The 19,765-nt window shown below is 47.0% G+C and overlaps 1 protein-coding gene across 1 annotated transcript in view; it reads left to right on the top strand.

Annotated features, from left to right (window-relative positions):
• The window catches only part of LOC132466520 (dedicator of cytokinesis protein 2-like), an 84,733-nt gene extending 65,104 nt beyond the window's left edge, over nt 1–19,629 (top strand). The window contains 17 exon segments of the mRNA XM_060063772.1: nt 779–884; nt 1,863–1,973; nt 2,664–2,753; nt 4,324–4,428; nt 5,639–5,687; nt 5,690–5,779; nt 6,780–6,861; nt 7,452–7,536; nt 8,717–8,803; nt 10,273–10,449; nt 12,809–12,892; nt 13,458–13,595; nt 14,982–15,109; nt 16,731–16,920; nt 17,222–17,321; nt 18,657–18,805; nt 19,002–19,629. Of these exon segments, the coding sequence (XP_059919755.1) occupies nt 779–884; nt 1,863–1,973; nt 2,664–2,753; nt 4,324–4,428; nt 5,639–5,687; nt 5,690–5,779; nt 6,780–6,861; nt 7,452–7,536; nt 8,717–8,803; nt 10,273–10,449; nt 12,809–12,892; nt 13,458–13,595; nt 14,982–15,109; nt 16,731–16,920; nt 17,222–17,321; nt 18,657–18,805; nt 19,002–19,064 (1,834 nt within the window). The 3' untranslated portion in view covers nt 19,065–19,629.
• The last annotated feature ends 136 nt before the right edge of the window (nt 19,630–19,765 follow it).

Below are 19,765 nucleotides of genomic sequence, written 5' to 3' on the forward strand. Positions count from 1 at the left end.
CGCATGGTAAAACCTCCGCCACGCTGATCTGAACATTACCACCAGCAGCCACAAAAACAAGAACCTTTCTGTCGCGGGTTCGTGGCCTAATTTTATTGTTTTGGCTGAATATTTTTGTCAAAGAGTTGTGTTTTTATTAAATTAATAACGATCAGGATTTGCACATCAGAGGGAACTAATTTTATTCCGATACAACAGTTTAAATGTTCCTTTACTTCAATATCATGACCCTCAGTTGAACTGTTTAGAGCGGTACGTGAATACGTGAGCATATCGTGACATTCATCGATTTCGTGCTAAAATTCCGGGTGATTATCTAAATAATACACTTTTCCAAATCGGCTCAGCCAGGCTGGTTCTCCACTCCCTGGCACATATAAAACCAGCCTTCTGGAGAGTCCTCGTCACGCATTCACCGTCACAGTGACGTGTTATCCCTGTACTACCAGGGTTTACAAGCAGGCCGGCACTGTGTGTGTGTGTGTGTGTGTGTGTGTGTGTGTGTGTGTGTGTGTGTGTGTGTGTTTTTGTGTGTGTGTGTGTGTGTGTGTGTGTGTGTGTGTGTGTGGGTGCGCGCTCCAGTGCACCCGTGTGTTTACGTGCGTAAAAGCCAGCGCTTCTCATTTTATTGACGGCGGTGTGAATATCAAAGGGCACCATGACATCGGTGTGTGCCGCCTGCGACCAGAGCGGCGCACGGCCTACACAGGCTGTTCAACAGTGGCACCTAGTGGACATGGTGGGAGTGACGCGTCGATGGCTTCTGTGTCTCTGAACGTGTGCTCACCCTCAGGTACCTTTACAAACTGAGGGACCTTCACCTGGACTGTGACCACTACACGGAGGCAGCCTACACCTTGCTGCTTCACTCCCGCTTGCTCAAGGTAGAGAACACACACACACACACACACACACACACACACACACACACACACACACACACACACACACACACACACCACACACACAAAAATTCACGCACACACCCACACTCAGGGTCAATGGTGACAAGCTGAAGACGTTCTGAGGCTTAGTTTATGACGTGGCGTCTGCCAGTGTGTGTGTGCGCGCCCGAGTGTGTATACCTGCACACCTCATTATCGATGAGGTGTGCACGTATACACACTCGGGCGCGTGTGCGTGCGTGCGTGCGTGCGTGCGTGCGTGCGTGCGTGCGTGCGTGCGTGCGTGTGTGTGTGTGAGAGCTGACAGCAGCAAGTAAGTCTTCCTGGTATCCATTTACAACGATGCAAGGGAGTTCAAGGGTGTGTGTCCTTCCATCGCCGGTGTGGCTGCAGTGGACTCGGTTGGTTCACTAGAGTCCTGTCGGGGCTGCCTTCTACAACCAGGCTCACACTCATGAACGGAACGCACGCTGTTTATGTTATCACAACACTTGCAGCACTGCATGAAGTATTGGGAATGACTTATGCTGTACGAGGGCCTGCTGTGGTTAAATCATCGCACCGTATTGACTGAGGAGAAACGTGAAGTCTGTATGGTTGTGTAACATATTTTATCTCCCGCCGAACCAGCTCTAATCAATAGGGTTTGAATACGCTACAATTATTTTGGTGCATCCTGCAGGCTAGCAGGATGATGCGATCGTTTGGTTTAGTATTTTGATCTTCTGTACACATTAACTTTCTCTCCCCACACAACTCATCTTTATGACTCACTGCCATTTTTGTTTTTTATCATCTCTCTACCCCCTATCTGTGTGTGTGTGTGTGTGTGTGTGTGTGTGTGTGTGTGTGTGTGTGTGTGTGTGTGTGTGTGTAGTGTGTGTGTTTCTCTCTCTTTCTCTACCTCTGTCTACCTCTCTACCTCTCTCTACCTCTCTCTACCTCTCTCTGCCCCAGTGGTCGGACGACCTGTCTAGTCCCCAGCTTGAGTTCCACGGCTCCCAGACCCAGCGCCAAATGAAGGAGACCCTGTACGACATCATCATCGACTACTTCGACAAGGGAAAGGTCAGAGTTCATCAACACACACCCAATGGGTTCCTCCCATGTTTTTTCTTCAAGGCCTTAGTTGAATGGACAAAATACTTTGTCCATTCAACTAAATGCATGCTGGGGCTTCCAGCGCCGTCCAGGGGCTGCTGTTAGTTGTTAATGTATTAAGGGATAAATATGGGAATTTCAAAGAGCTCTTTATGGACACGCGTATGCAGAAACGTACCTCCGACCGGCCCTGCCAAAAACCACAATAAAAGCGTTCCTGGCACCCGATTATAATGATTGAATTGGTGCGGCAATATTAAAAGCAACCTTATAAAAGACAAAGAAAAATACTGCCTAAAGTTATTTCTGTTGAAGGAGAGAGTGCTAACCTGTCTGTTTGGTATTCTTCATGAGAGCTTTATAGTCTCTGTGGAAAACATAAACAGATACTTTTGGAAACTATCTGGAGATGGAGAAGAAACCACTTATTGAGTTAAAATACTCTTTCTGCATGAAAGCTTATTAGCAGATGTATGCATAATGAGGCACATTTATATCCATGTGTCTGTCTGTGTGTGTACTCATGCGTGTGTTCTTGCAAATGTGCGCTCTTCTGTGTGTGTGTGTGTGTGTGTGTGTGTGTGTGTGTGTGTGTGTGTGTGTGTGTGTGTGTGTGTGTGTGTGTGTGTGTGTGTGTGTGTGTGTGTGTGTGTGTAGATGTGGGAGGAGGCGATAACCCTGTGTAAAGAGCTCTCGGAGCAGTACGAGAACGAGATATTTGACTACGAGTTACTGAGCAAGAGACTGGTAAGATTCCAGACGAATCCTCTGAAATACGATCACAGAACTTACAATGAACTGTTGAAACGTCGGGTTGACTTTTGTTCACTCTATCTACCATGAATAGTGTGCCACATTAAACCTAGAGATACTTCAAGATAAATATCCCCCTGAGGATGTTTGGCTTGTGAAATAAACATGATGACATTTTAAATGTATCTGAAGAATTGTGAAACAAGTTTTCGCTTCCAGAATGTCTCCAGCCCCCTGAACATATGCTTATTCTATCACATCGGCGGCCCTCAAACTCAGGATGAGTTTCCTTTCCTTCCCCCCTCTTATCCTTATTACTTGACATCACATCAAGAGTCATTCTCGACCTCCATATTCCATTCCCATCATCTGCCTCTCTCCCTATCTCTTGCTCTCTTTCTGTCTCTGTGTCTCTATCTGTGTCTCCCTCTCTCTTTCGCTATCTCTCTCCCTGCGTCTCTCGCGCTCTGTTCTCTCTCTCTTTCTCTCTCCCTCTCCCTCTCGCTCTCTCTCTCTCTCTCTCTCTCTCTCTCTCTCTCTCTCTCTCTCTCTCTCTCTCTCTCTCTCTCTCTCTCTCTCTCTCTCTCTCTCTCTCTCTCTCTCTCTATCCCTCTCTCTCTTTCCCTGTCTCTCTCTCTGTCTCTCTGTGTGTGTGTCTCTCTCTCTCTCTCTCTCTCTCTCTCTCTCTCTCTCTCTCTCTCTCTCTCTCTCTCTCTCTCTCTCTATGCCCTCTCTTTCTCCTTCTCTCTCCTCCCTCCTCTAGCTCTCATTGTCCCCCCTCCCTGGAAGAGGGAGTTGCACACCTCTCCCAGCGATGGGGGGGATTACCCCACTCTCCTACCCACTGGTTCAACCTTACTTCTGGGAGTGCGTTGCCCCAGCGACGCTGCTGAAATGAGCTGGTTATATAAGTGACAGCCACATCGCCCTTGAAAGCTGCCGGCTCCCTCTCTCCCCCCCCCAACCTCTCTCTCCCCTCTCTCTCGCCCCTCCCTCACCCCTCTCTCCCCCCTCCCTCGCCTCGCCCCGTCACACGCCCCCAGAGGACCTCCGTCTGTTTCCGCTGAGGGCGGCATTGTCTTTGGCAGAGGATGTTAAAAAATGCTCCCGATGCACAGTGGATACATCGAAAGAACCCCAGCCCAGAAACATCTCTTACTGTCTGTCTGCCTGTGTGTGTGTGTGTGTGTTTGTGTGTGTGTGTGTGTGTGTGTGTGTGTGTGTGTGTGTGTGTGTGTGTGTGTGTGTGTGTGTGTGTGTGTGTGTGTGTGTGTGTGTGTGTGTGTGTGTGTTTCTGCGTTTCTGTCTATATTTGTCTTGTATACCATTCTGTGTCTTTTGGTTGGTCTGTCTTTCTGTCTGGGTGTGTGCGAGCTTGGGTGTGTTTGTGTGTGTGTGTGTGTGTGTGTGTGTGTGTGTGTGTGTGTGTGTGTGTGTGTGTGTGTGTGTGTGTGTGTGTGTGTGTGTGTGTGTGTACATCTGCCTCTGTGTGTGTGTGTGTGTGTGTGTACGTCTGCCTCTGTGTGTGTGTGTGTGTGTGTGTGTGTGCGCCTGTGTGTCCCAGGAGAAGCAGGCAAAGTTCTACGAGAACATCATGAAGATCCTGAGGCCCAAGCCCGACTACTTTGCGGTGGGCTACTACGGCCAGGGGTTCCCCCTGTTCCTCAGGGTGCGTACAACTCTCTCTCCCCTTACTGCACCACATGTAGTTACTATTGTCAGCTGCGACCAGTACTATAGCTAGTACATATCATACTGTCACCTCTTACCAGTACAATATCTCGTACATATCATACTGTCAGCTGCTACCAGTACAATATCTAGTACATATCATACTGTCAGCTGCTACCAGTACAATATCTAGTACATATCATACTGTCACCCGTTACCAGTACAATATCTAGTACATATCATTCTGTCACCTGATAGCAGTACAATATCTAGTACATATCATACTGTTACAGTACTATATCTAGTAAACTTACAGTTCGATATGTACTGTAGTACATTTCAAACCGTCCACAGTTTACAGTAGGATATGTAGGATTCATACTGGGTGGTTTTCTGAGTTGAATAGCATATGCATACAATGTATAAAACTTACCATAAATTGTTTAGACGTTTTACTGTAAAATGCGTCACAGATCTGTTTTCCATATTACACAGAATTAATTTCTCATGCTGAACATGCCGAACTAGATAAAATGCATAATTCATAAACAAATTACAAGGAAGCGCTGTGATCACAACACACAAACACTCCCAGCCGCGCTACTCATTCCTACAATCTGTTCCAAATATGGCCCCCGCAATCATCTGGAGCAGTCGACCGGGGCCTGCATATTAATGTTGTTGTTGCTGCCGGTCGCTGAACCATTCTCAGCCTCGAGACTCATTACAGCAAACTGGAACGTCACTCACAGCATCAATAACCACTTGGTCCCAGCGTATGGCGTCCGCGGTTCACAGCAGCCGGTGTTGGCCACACGGCTGTGGGTATTGATGGTGGTTGATTATCCCAAATGGCTGCAATGCTTCTGACCAATGTGCCATATGGATTGCAGGAGGCCGGGGCAGGGGGTGGGTTGGTGTGTGGAGAACCGAGAGGAGCATTTAATTGGGATTGATCCCCGCTTGTTCGAGCCAGCGCTATCGTTTGGATTGACCGTGTAGTTTAGTGTTCTCTGCTCTGCATTCGATCACATTGTGTGCACCATGATTGTTTTTATAAGAATCTGCGTGCCCTGCCTTACCCCTTATAAAGAGTGTAATCGCAGAACAACTGAAGCTAGGAGAAACTGAAGGAAACAAACATAAACACAGCAGCTAACAGTCTCGGTACGTTCCCCCCCCCCCCCCCCTCCTCCCGCTGGATGCAGAACAAGGTGTTCATCCACAGGGGCAAGGAGTACGAACGCAGGGAGGACTTCAGAACGAGCTGATGAGCCAGTTCCCCAGCGCCCTGCGCCTCAACACCACCACCATGCCCGGGGACGACATCTGGGACTCTCCCCTGCAGTGTATCCTTATGCATACGTGCACGCACGCACGCACATCCACAAACGACGCACACACACACACACTTGCGCACTGGCATGCACACACGCAGACACACACGCTGAAGGAAATGAAGTGAAATCCCGAGGTTACTCCACAGATTCCAATCCCTCTTCCCAAAGTAAATTATTTCGGGAAACCGGGAAATTTTAATGAATGAGTTCTCAAACTTGTGCTATGTTCTCTGGTTCACGGTTGGTGTTGACATAATGTCATCAAACTCTAGTAGGAAGGATCGTATCGCCGAAACCTTTGTTAAAACTCGTTGTTAACAAGCATGTCAATTATCCAGCATGAATATAGCCTTGGTTCAGCACCAAAGTGAGGTAAGTCGGATATTCATCTTCTCAACGTCGGTTTACTGGAGAATATGATACTGTAACCGGTGTGACCAACGCTATTCGCGTATGACACTGCGTGTTCGGTGCGGTTGTTACAAATGCATACATTAAGCTCAATCAAAAAGTCCCCTTCACATTGATTTCAATGGCATTTGACCAGAAAATATATTTTTTATTTAACAATCTGAGATCCATCACACATCTGACCACTGAGGTGCATTCAGGTTAACTCAGCATTTGGACACTAGGTCCAGGTAAATGCACCTCTGTGGTCCGATGTCTGATGGACACTCAGATGATGTTCTTGGTGTGACCGAGTCGAAGCCCCCATTTCAGGGTTTACTTTCTATAAAGGCCTGACCGGAAATAATAGCAATGTTTTAACACATTTTCCACTAGCAGTCAATAATTACATTTCCAAATTTCACACATACCCACGCAAAACAAATCAGGGCAACAGGGAACAGAAACTGAGAATAACACCACAGACACGCACACAAACACACACACACACACGAGGGAATGGCTTTCACTTGGCAGCTTTATGCCGCTCAGAACCGGGGATTAAAGCGGATGTTGTCAGGCTCGGGTCCATGTTGGTGTTCCTGACACACGTCTCCAGACCTGCAGTGCTTCACGGTGCAGCCCGTCCTGGAGATGCCCCCCCGCCTGAAGAACAAGCCCGTCCCTGATCAGATCATCAAGTCAGTACCGCCACTCTGGGCCTCTGGGCCTATGGGCCTCTGGGTTCTGACGTCAGCAACACACATCACAGCTTCATGTATTTATTGAGTAGTCTGGGGAGAGGTGAGCAGAACTGGATCTGCTGCTCACCTCTCTGTCCTGGTGGTTCTTCCTAATGAGAAGGTTATCAGGGGATTCCGATTCTTACAGGATAGCTTGCTTGGTCCCCGCCGAAGGGTTCCGGGTTTGATTCCCAATGTCCCCAATATGATCTACCTCTGGACCATCTCAATAACTTTCATGTCGCTACAAATTATTTCACTCCAAGTCACTTTGAATATATGCTTCTACGAAATGACAAAGTAGTCAAATACCATCTTAAATATACATTTACTATCGAGTCATGTAGTAGTTCTTACTGTAGGTCGCTTTGGATGAAAAGCATCCCCTCAAATAGTGTAAAACAACTATGATTACATCAGTTGATTTACTGTGCTTTCTTTATCGACGACTACTTTAAAGGTTCTCTCTCTCTGAACCCCTTAATCCCATTGATCTGATCCGCTCCATCAAACTCATTGCTCTGTTGGTCTCCGTCTGCGTCCCACAGCTTCTACAAGTGCAACTACGTGCAGCGCTTCCACTACTCCAGGCCCGTAAAGAAGGGGCCCGTGGACCCCAACAACGAGTTTGTGGTGCGTGAGTCTTCACCTGGTTCATCTGAGACTCTATGGGACTGAGACCACCATGGGGTCAGAGACTTACTGCTGTTAGGACCCATTGTATTCGTTGTTGATTCAATAGGATGGATTGTTATGTGTGTTGGATGCGTGTGTGACTAGGTATCACACACTTCTGTTTCACTCTTGGAGTGGGACATTCCAAAGTCATTCTTTTTCTGACGTCTATATAATGGTCAAATGTATTTTGAAACGGAGTAACGAAACATCACACGTACATATGTAATTAGAAGTCAAAGTTACGTCTCGCTGTTACGATTAAGCAAGGAGGAAAAATACGATAATAATGATATAACACTAGTCTCGCAAAGCCAGACCAAACTACAGCAAGTAGAATGGTCTGGAGCCACGCTACCTCGAGCCGTCTATCCGTGGGGAAACTGGGCGGGCCTGTTTTTATTTCTTTAACCCAATCACAATCGTCTAGGGCGGGGCTAAGCCCGGGAAGGAGCAGCGGTGTCCATGCAAAATAGAACATCTTTCTTCCTCAGCAAATGCTGTAAGCAAATCTTTTGCAGTTCTTTGCAATTTTCGACGGAAAGAGCCAAACATGCCAACTTTACAGTGCCGTCAAAGTCCTCTTCAAAACTCGCCATACTGCCTAGTTTCCGAGTTTGAGGGGGAGTACAATACGGGAACGCCAGCAACCGGAAGGGGAGGAGTCGCGGCCAAATCCGACGCTAGGCAATAGACGCTGTCCACTTCCGTTCAGCCAGACTAATATAACACTAACTGGAGGCCCAGTCAAACACTGTGAGTCGATGTTCGTTCACCTTTAACACAGTTTTCCCCCCAAAGATATCACCAAGCATTTGAGCGTTCACTGCAGAAGACCGGCCTTTCGGCATCGCTGGAGACGGGTTCATGTTAGTCATGTTCAGGCCCGCTGAGTTTCCCGTCTCTATTAGACAGGACAGATTAAAACGGAGCCATGTGTCACACAGCCAGGAGGCTTGTTAGCAAGAGAGAGAGCCAGAGTGCTAAGAGAACTGGGAACTGAGAAATGTATGCTTCAGCGGGTTTGGGGATCAAACTAGAATTCCTAGAAAGCAGATCACACGTGTGATGTGAGTTCCTCCTGTGACGGGTCTTCATGCACCGTAGCAGTGTTGATGATGATGTCCTCTGCCCGTAGTCCATGTGGATAGAACGCACCACCTTCACCACCGTCTACAAGCTCCCTGGGATCCTGTGCTGGTTCGAGGCCACCGAGATGAAACAGGTCAGTGCTGTGGTGATCTACCTGACCTCCGACCCCCGTGACCTTTGAGCAAGTGTGGACAAGGAATAGCCGCCCTGAGGGCCCCTGTGGGAAATAACCCGCTCAGAGTCCTGGCTGTGATGGAAGTCTTGCTCCCACTCACTCTCACTCCTCCTGGACTCATGACCTCTGACCTCGGTCTTGCTGACTTTCTGTTGGAATTTTTGTTGTCTTTATAATAGTGCTGTCAGTTAAACGCGTTATTAACGGCGTTAACGCAAACCAATTTTAACGGCGTTAATCTTTTTTATCGCGCGATTAACGCAATTCTTTTAATTTCTTTGGCTCAAAACAAAGAAGCAGTAGCCTGACTGCTATGTTCAAGGCAGTATGTTTGTATGTTCATCATTTAATTGCACTATAGGCATTTTTTTTGTATCGTCCTGTTTTGATCAGTATATGCCAATGTTGTTAACAATAAAAAAACATTTGCACAAGGCAAGCCGATGCACTTCTCCATGTTGATAAGAGCATTAAAATGAGAACAATTAATGGGACAAAGAAATCAAGGGATATTTAGCATAGAAAAACCATTTGTGATTAATCGCGATTGCTCGTGATTAATCGTGAGTTAACTATGACATTAATGTGATTAATCGCGATTAATTATTTTAATCGCTTGACTACTTTATAATAAAAAATATCTGTTATTTACTTACTTCTCTATTTCTATCTTTCAAATCCCCTTTCTTTCTTTGTTTGTTTGTTTGTTTGTTTGTTTGTTTGTTTGTTTGTTTCTTTCTTTCTTTCTTTCTTTCTTTCTTTCTTTTCTTTCTTTCTTTCTTTCTTTCTTTCTTTCATTTGTTGTTCTTTCTTACTTGCCGTCATTCTGTCCTTCCTTCCTTACATCCATTTTTTGGTATTTTTTTTTTATCTTTAAAAAATATCTGTATTTGTTCATTATTGAACCCTTTCTTTCCTCTCCATCACATCCCCTGGCTGCCTCACCTCCTCCCCTGACTCCATCACATCCCCTGGCTGCCTCACCTCCTCCCCTGACTCCATCACATCCCCTGGCTGCCTCACCTCCTCCCCTGACTCCATCACATCCCCTGGCTGCCTCACCTCCTCCCCTGACTCCATCACATCCCCTGGCCGTGTGCCTCACCTCCTCCCCTGACTCCATCACATCCCCTGGCTGCCTCACCTCCTCCCCTGACTCCATCACATCCCCTGGCTGTGTGCCTCACCTCCTCCCCTGACTCCATCACATCCCCTGGCTGCCTCACCTCCTCCCCTGACTCCATCACATCCCCTGGCTGTGTGCCTCACCTCCTCCCCTGACTCCATCACATCCCCTGGCCGTGTGCCTCACCTCCTCCCCTGACTCCATCACATCCCCTGGCCGTGTGCCTCACCTCCTCCCCTGACTCCATCACATCCCCTGGCCGTGTGCCTCACCCTCTCCCTCTCCCCCCTGCCCTCCCCAGACCACCCTCTCCCCGTTGGAGAACGCCATCGAGACCATGGAGTCCACCAACGAGAAGATCCTGGCCCTGATCAACCAGTACCAGACGGACCTCAGCCTGGCCATCAACCCCCTGTCCATGCTGCTCAACGGCATCGTGGACCCCGCCGTCATGGGCGGCTTCGCCAAGTACGAGAAGGTGAGACTACGACGGGGCCCCCGGGGGGCCTCGCCCCCCCCCCAACGAAACAAAACATTAAAAAGCCATTCGGCACATTTGCCACGTACGCCATCTGCGACTCAGTGCCTCTGAGCCATGCGCCCTGGTGCCGCTTTATGAGGGAGACGGATCTGTGCATAGCGAGCGATGTCACGCAGACAACTAATGGCACGACTTGACTCAATTTGTAAAGCCATTACTCCGGGGGTTAGGGGGGGGGGGGGGGGGGCTAGCAGGGCACAGCGGGTATTATTATTTATTTATTGTACATTTATTTGAGCTGAGGGCAGCCCAGCACTGCAGCAGAAACCTACCTCTGCTCGCATCGAACACACGCCACTACCCCCCTCCCCCCCCCCCCCCCCCCCTCATGCAGGTCGACACTCTCACTTTGTGTGCGCTGCACGTGCGCGGGTTTGCGACCGCTCGATGAATAATTTGTGACCTGAGCGTCTGAAATAAATCACGCCGTTTAGCGCCTCAGAGGCGATGCGTTCCTGTCACCGGCCCGGCTGGAGGTGACTCTAATCCCATTAGAGCTGCGGCGCTACGTCCCCTTCTTTCTGCCCCGCCCCCCCCCCAGGCTGGGCCTGCAGACCTTGGTCAGTGGGTTCACCGGCGAGGAACCCGCTGGAGGCTGGAATCTCAGAGAGCGCTTCGTCTTTGTAAGATGAGCACTGCAAGGCGCTAGGCGCAAGGTCGGCCATCTTTGAGCTAGGGGAGGGGAGGGGGAGTAGCTAACTCTGTATGTGTGTGTGTGTGTGTGTGTGTGTGTGTGTGCCTGGCAGCCATCTCAGAGACAGGGGAGGGGCTAACCTCGAGGGTGTATGTGTGTGTGTGTGTGTGTGTGTGTGCCTGGCGGCCATCTTGGAGCCAGCGGAGGACTGGCGGAGGAGCTATCTCGGCGTGTCTGTGGCTGTTTCCCAAAGTGAAGGCTGCAGCCTTGCTAGGACACGTCCTTGCTAGTCGCGTCCTATGGAGATGAGACTAGAGTGCTAGATCGAGTACTTCCTAGCGTTTGTAACGTCGGACTTTGGGAACGACTTGGTAGTGTGGAAGCGCTTCCGCTTCCGCTTTTTAATACTGCGTGTCCGCTTGTAAACACATGTGCGCTTATGAATAAAACATGGCAGCAATCAAGCTGATCGATATTTATTTGACTTTTGTCTGTTATGAATGCGGTCATGTCTCCTTCGCATGGAGACTCTTTGGGGAAGTCACAAAAGCTTTGTTGTGGTTGATCGAATTGTCTTTATTAAAAGGAAAATCCATTCAATTTTTATAAAACTAAGTGAAATTGTCTGAGAACTTAATTCATGCATCACATTTACAGTACGGTTGATTACTATTATGCAGGGGGAAAAAGACAAAGAAAGAGATGATAAACGTGTATTTATTTGGATATATTATTTAACTGATCTGATTCATTCATTCATATATGCCTACAATCTACCAGTGCTTTGAACACATAAGTATATCATATAAAATACAATTAAATACGTTCATTAAAAATTACAAACATTGCAAATTATCGGTTGTACAACATTGGATAGTGGCACTATCCCTTCCACCGGTAAACAAATGTTTGTGCGCCACCCTAAGGCGCACAAAAGCCTCCGTTTGCTGGGCTGACCCTAAAAAAAAACGATTCAACACAAACATAAATAGGTATACATAAATAATGTAATCTTGTGAGCGAGTAAATTTACATTGGTGACAGTGGTGTTTAACACCAGCTACGTCCATGCAAAATATAGCAACGTATCATTAAGTTGCAAAAACGTTTGAAAAGTGGCACAGGTCTTTAGGCTTGATTATTTGCATTAACATGATGAATCTATAAAAAGCAATACGGCACAAAATATTTCTGAAAACTAATATAACATTTTCAAGAACCCGCCCAGTGAACGCAGAGGATTGTGGGTAGTTTTGGCTCGTCTAGGATGCAGCGATGCATCCTTGAAAGATCTCGGAATTCTCAAAAACAAAGGACGCAAAAATGGCCCGGCTTTCGAGTGTCCTCAACATTGGAACAGTGCTTGTCGGCGTTCTATGACGTAGCGTCCTTAAAAGGGCGGCCGTTGAGCATGCTTCCTTGACATTGGGAAACAGCCTGTGTGTGTGTGTGTGTGTGTGTGTGTGTGTGTGTGTGTGTGTGTGTGTGTGTGTGTGTGAGAGTGTGTCTGGCGGCCATGTTGAAGCCCGCGGAGAGCAGGGGGAACGGCTAACTCTGAGTGTTTGTGTGTGTGCCTGGCGACCATCTTGGAGCCAGCGGAGGACAGGGGGAGGAGCTAACTCAGTGTGTGTGTGTGTGTGTGTGTGTGTGTCCGGTGGTCAGGCCTTCTTCACTGAGGAGTTCACGCAGCAGCACCCGGAGGACCGCGACAAGCTGCTGCGTCTCAAGGACCTCATCGCCTGGCAGGTGGGGAACGCACGCCCACACACACATGTGCACATACTTCAACACACACACACACACACACACACACACACACACACACACACACACACACACACACACACACACACAATCAACGTAATCAACGTACATGCACACACTCACACAAAGATGCACGGTTCACACATGCACAGACTCACACATGCACATTTCCCACATGCACACACTCACACACACACATGCCCAATATACACATGCACCCATCAACCATGGTCTACATGTACAGGCTTATACTCACACTGCACCCTCGCAGTAGTTTTCTAATTATCGTGCTTCACTGCAAAAGTGCTACATTAATCAACAATAATAATAATCATAATAGACTTTATATAATGTTTTCATTACTGCACTGTGCATATATATGCTCTTTAAAACATAAACTAGACGCTCACTGCGTGCTAAATGCATTGCACTTCCACTCAATGCAAAGAGCATCGGGCTGAACCTCAGCGTGCCTGCAGGCAGCAGCGCTCAGAGCCTCAACATGTGCGGCTCGGCACCCGTCAGACTCGTGTGTGATGTTCTTCAGATCCCGCTGCTGGGCGCCGGCATCTCGCTGCACGGCAAGAGGGTGATGGAGGACCTGCGGCCCTTCCACGAGCGCATGGAGGAGTGCTTCAAGCAGATGAGGAAGAAGGTGGAGACGCAGTACGGCGTGCGAGAGCTGGTGAGGAGGACACACAAACTGGGCTCCTGGATGAACCCTCTTCTTCCAGAGCCCCGGCTCGGAGGCTCAGACGACTGGCCCGGGGAGCGGCGGACACGCTCTCCCGCCGGTGTCTCAGTGAGATCAGAGAGCTTCCGGTGGAAGTGTCTTCGAAGGACTTTTGGAGTTATTTTGTATTTGATTTGATTTCTCCTTATTAAATTGGATTCTCACCCGCGCCGACCTGGAGGGGAGGTTCAGAACACACGGCCTGTGATCACATTCCTGGAAGGGATTCAGACCAGGATAAAAAGAGATGTGGCTGCCGGTTAGCACTGCTGCACCGGGGAAATAATGACCCTGTGTTTCATTATTCATAGCGGTGTGATCAAGAGGTTTGAGGACTCTGCGATAGTTTGGGGAGAAACATCCTAATTCTCGTTAGCTTTATTTTCGTGTCATAAAAACTAAATGATGAATCGTGGGCGACGGCAGACAACATCTGTTGGCTGGTCCTGAGAAGCTCAGCGGGAAAAGGATTAACCAACAATAACAGCGATGCCCTCCGTCTGTTGAAGACAGCCTCTGAGGCTTTTATCTGTCCGCCAGAGGGGGTGTCGGGAGATGGCTGGATGACAACGTTGGTTAAAGGCCTAATACATATTTGATCAAAACATTGTTTTATCACAAACCCTATTCATTCATCAGGGAACTAGTTGGACTCAGAGTGAAGCAATCTAAGGGACCCTGAACAGATTCAGTCCAAAAAGAGACAACACTGTCTTTGTTATTTTGTCCAAATGGACAATCTGCAATCAGATACTTAAACACCGGTTTAGTTCTCTCTTGGAATTTATATTTTGTTGTGGGTTGGTTGCCAACACCATTAAATATTTAGATACTTTTTAGTTTTTTACCAAGTGAGATAAAAGTCTCAAACAAATATCAAAGGCACAGGCTTTTCAAATATTTCCTGTCTAGATCTAAAACACAAGATTACCCCTTCCCGTCAATCCAAGAACCTCTTATAACCCGAAGATGAATGCTTATCGCCCCATTAAGCCCCTTTGCTCTGGAAATATCAACAGACATCCAGATATCATAGTCTTTCTCCGAGCTAAAAGCCCATATTGCTTTCTCATATCTCTCTGTGTCTCATACATCCTCCCTCTCTTCCCCTGTCTATCTCTCTTTCTGTTTCTCTCCCTCTTTATCTCTGATGCTCGATATCTCAATCTCTCTCTCTCTCTCTTTCTGTGTCTCTCCCACTTTATCGCTCATGCTCAATCTCAATTTTTTCTCTAATCTCTCTCTCTCTCTCTCTCTCTCTCTCTCTCTCTCTCTCTCTCTCTCTCTCTCTCTCTCTCTCTCTCTCTCTCTCTCTCTCTCTCTCTCTCTCTCTCTCAGCCTGACATGGAGGACAGGAAGTCCAGCCGGCCTCGCTCCATGCTGCGCTCCATGCGTCAGTCGGTCATCTCCATCAGCTCCCTGCAGGGGTCCGAGTGCGGAACACCCACCAGGACCCAACCGGACAGGTAGGGGAAGCTCACTGGTCTGGGAGATCAAACCAGCGTACCGTCCCTCCTAGCTTCACTGAAACAGCCTTTACCGATATCATTAGTGGAGATCACTTCCTGGCACCAATTCTTCAGAAGAGCATTTAACAATGAAGGACAAAAAAGTTATTTGGACAAATGACATTGGTGGTTCTATTATTTTGGTGCTTTGATCAGCTGGTGGTATTGTCCTCTGAACCCCGAATTTATAATTCATTTAATATGGCACGTTATTAGAGTGGGGAATACGTGGGGCGTCAGATGAGAAATTTAATGAAAATATAAATGATAGAAATAACACCCCAATGCATCAACCATGTTCAGCTGCAATAATGAAGACATAACGATCGAAAATAGTTGGCAAAAATCATTCAGAAAGGGAGAAGGCAGACACTAAATGAGGTTATGGAACAGGTCACAGGCCCTCAACGCTATATTATTATTATTCTGCGAAAGAAAGATTACAATCTTTTTATTTTACTTGCGACCAATGGCCTGTGATCTTTGTTTTTCCAGCTAAGCTTTGAGTTTTATTTCTTCTGCTAAATAAAAAACATCTCAGCAGTAGTTAAATTGCAAAGCGCCATTACGCTGAAGTGCAATGATAGTAAATAAACCTGAATGGGAAAAGTGGAATATAGTTCAGCAACAGTATGCCCTCTGGTTCTGTTGGGATTAACTGTACGTTGGAGATGAAAGTGTGATTAAAACTCCCCCCGCATACTCTGTGCAGTGCAGCCATCGCTTTCACTTGAACTGTGATTCCTCTCATGTCTCCCTTACCTCCACAGACTGAATTGATTTGAGGGGGAAAGAAGTCAATTTTAAACATTAAAGATTGCTGCAGTGAAAAAGTTACACTGAAGTTTCAACAGTAGTGATCTCAGTTACAAACTATACAGTTTCAGACAAAGTGGCTCTTGAACCGGTCCGGGGGGGGGGGGGTGGAGAGGCAGGAGAGCCAGTTGCTTTTAGAAGTCGTGCATCGTCGCCATGGCTACCATCATTGATACCCGAGGTAGACAGGGGACTGATGAAGACAGATGGGCTGAGAGATTGGGTTGGATACATTGCCTGGGCATGATTCTAGCTCATTAAGACTTTGAGTGTATTATTGGTTAGCGTGGTGTCAGAACTATTCAGAGTGACATAACATGTGAGACGGCCACGCTCTTACTAGCGATGAGACACGAAATGAGAAGCAAAACAACCTCGCCAGGGGGTTGGACAGAACAATATATACATGATGTATACCAGATAAAAGGTCATGTTACGCAGCAGTAACAGAAACGCTGGTATAGCAACAGAAACGGTTTTGCACAGTAACTAAAATAAAATAAAAGCTTGGTTTCCCAGACAGGGGAGCACCGTCCTTACATCCCTGTGATCAGCGCATCGCCGTGACTGATCTCTCCCGAACACTAAATACTAATCGCATTTGCCTAATTGATCTTCCCTTAATCGTCCACTGCCTCTCAATTGCCTCTTAATTGTTCACGCTTAATTGATCACCGCGTGCCTCATTGATCGTCACTAAACTGCATCTCGACATCACCTCATGCCAACCCCCCCCCCCCCCCCCCCCCCCCCCCTTCATCAGGGACTTCCCCCCCCCTGAGGCCGCGGGGGTCCGGCTACGCTCCAGCGGCAGCCTCAGTCTGAGCCTGACGGAGGAGGTTCCCGGGGAGGCGGAGGTGAAGCTGAGGAAGAGCAAGAAGAAGAGGAAGAGGAGCAGCATGATCAACATCTCCGAGGAGAGGGAGAGGACCGCCACCCTGGACGGAAAACGGGTGAGGAGGGGGGAGGTAGGAGGGGAGGGTAGGGGTGGAGAGGAGAGAAGGGAGGAGGAGAGGGGAGGAGAGGAGAGGGAGAGGATGTCAAACATGTGAGGAGGAAGGGAGGGAGGGTGGGGGTGGAGAGGAGAGAAGGGAGTAGGAGAAGGAGAGGGAGGCAGGGAGGGGAAGGAGGTGGTGAGGAGGAGGTGAAGAGGAGGATGTCAAAGCAGGTTTGCAGTCAACGTGCTTAATTAAAAACGGTGAATCGAATTGTCAAAGGGTTTCACTGTGTTTGTGTAACTCTGTCGCCCTCTAGCTGTCGAAGAAGCAGGAGTTCCGCAGCGACACCAACCTGACCGACGTGAATGATATGGTTCTGACCAACGCCAACTCCAAATCCCTGCCTGCTATTGGAGGTGACACTCACACACACATACACACACACACAGCATTGAATCCATCCATTGCAATTCTCACACTGTGATTCCACATTGCCTCCTTTAAAGTGTGGTGGTTATACATACTGTTACCAAAGTAATGTTGAAGTTATCATGGATATTGCTGAAGTTGACTTTGAGTACCTGGTTGCCCAAATCGCTAATTTACTTAAATTTCTGTGTGTTTCCAGTTTTCAGATCCATGCATATATAATAGTAGGAAAATATCACTCACTGCAGGAGAAAATGGAGGCTAAAATTAGGTTATGGGACAGTTCTTCCTCCTTCAACTTTCTATTTTTAAACAAAAGAAGGTGAAGATCAACTTAATTGACTTTAGGTATTTTACCTCGCTGCAACCGATGGCCTGTGATCTTTGTTTTTCTAGCTCAGCTTTCAGTTTTCTTTCCTCTGCTTAATAAAAAACATCCCACCAGTACGGTTAGATTGTTTAGCGCCATTACCCTGCAGTGCAATGATAGTAAATAAACCTGAATGGGCACAGTGGAGAATAGTTTGGCAGCTGTATGGCCCCTGGTTCTGTTGGGATTAACTTTAGGTTGGAGATGAAAGTCTGATTAAAACTCCACCTGCAAACTTTTTTAACTGCAGCCATGGATGTCATTGGTTGCCCAAATCCCTGATTGACTTTGATTTTGGTATGATTACTTTCATTAAAGTGATGCAAATGTTTTCCGGTAGATATCTTCAAACACAGCAATCCTTATTTCTTTAACAAACTTTGATGGATGACTCATAACAACATCAACTTTGAATGTGTGAACAAACATTAGTTTGATATTTGTTTGTATTGAGGTGGCCAGGAGGCACTAAGCCTTAAGGTTTGGGTCCTGAAGCGTGTGTCTGTACATGCCAGTGTGTGTGTGCCTGCGTGTGCGTGCCGGCGTGTGCGAGCCTGTTTGTGTGCGTGCGTGCGTATACGGGTATATTCGAGTGTGCGTGCCTGACAAAAGAGCAACAAAAAGTGAGTCTACTTTAAGAAAGTTGCTGTCGCGATTCCTGTAGCAAGACAGTAAATCTCCCAAGAATAATGATAAACTCGCGTCGCCCATGGCTTCTAAACACAAATTAATAAACAAATATCCAGACTGTAGATGTTTTATATATATATATATATATATATACATATATATATATATATATATATATAAGATGTAATAAAAACATTATTAACCAAACCAGATCCCCACTCAGCATCACCAGGGGCTGTATTGGCCCTCGTCACAGAGCTGTTATTGAAGGACACTGGAGAGGAAAACAAAGCGGGTGACCCTGGGTGCTGCTCGTCCACAGGTCTGTCCCTACAGGTGGTGGGGGCGGCCGAGGAGGTGGACTCGAGCCGGTCCAGGCGGGACAGTAAGTCCATGTCCATATGCGCTGGCTCAGACAGGACCGCCGACAGACGCTCCAAGGGGGTCCTGAATCTTTTTTTCAAGAATAAGGTAAACTACAAATGTTGTGTTCTTTATTAAATGTTTACTTTATTTTTTAAAACCACTCTTCACGTGACCAAAATGTTCACGTAAGAGATATGAGATACAGTGGCTCGGTTTTAACTAGGTGTGTGTGTGTGTGTGTGTGTGTGTGTGTGTGTGTGTGTGTGTCTGTGTGTCTGTGTGTCTGTGTGTGTCCCATTAGGTTTCCAAATCTGAAGATGTGAAGACGAGTGCCTCATCCAAAGACAACATCAATCATTTCTGATATTTATCATCACTTTTTTTTGTATTCCTTGGTGCCATCACTGGATTGATGAGAAAATTGAACAAACAAGTGCCGATGAGCAATGATGAAAGGTTTGAATTATGCCATGAAATGCAACATGGTTGCTTGCTCTTTTATAACTCGCTTGCTGCACTGATTCAGTGCCTCCTCTTTTATATAATTCAGTGTCACTATTCATTGTCGCCATTTTGTATTTGACTGACACATTTTGCTAATAGGAGAATTTTAATAGAGGCAAACGGCAACCAGCAGCTTTCAAACTGATTGAGCTTCTGCAAGATTGGGCATTCACAAAACAATCTATTGACACGCTTGACTGAAGCACTTCTTGTTACGACAGTTATGTGATTAACGAAACCCGATGAATCGCTAGTAAACCTCCTTTTGTCAGTTTTACTATGGATCTTGTCGTGCTGCCAAACGACCTGGCACATTATGAAAATCTGACAGGTCCATTTTAATATAGCGGAGCAGAAAGACTAGTGCAGACACTGCTGTTAAGATAAATCAACATCTCATTTCACAATAAAAGTTTTGACCTCAAGAGTTGAATTGACTGTTAAATGGCTTCTAGTTCCTGTAAACTCTCAGTGCATTTCTAATAGTGATGGATTCAATGATTCTTTTCCTTGATTCAGTTTGCGTCGGTCAGTTTGCCAAAAAGAGTCATTCAGATTTGT

Source organism: Gadus macrocephalus, chromosome 10, assembly GCF_031168955.1.
Source record: "Gadus macrocephalus chromosome 10, ASM3116895v1".
Lineage (NCBI taxonomy): Eukaryota > Metazoa > Chordata > Actinopteri > Gadiformes > Gadidae > Gadus > Gadus macrocephalus.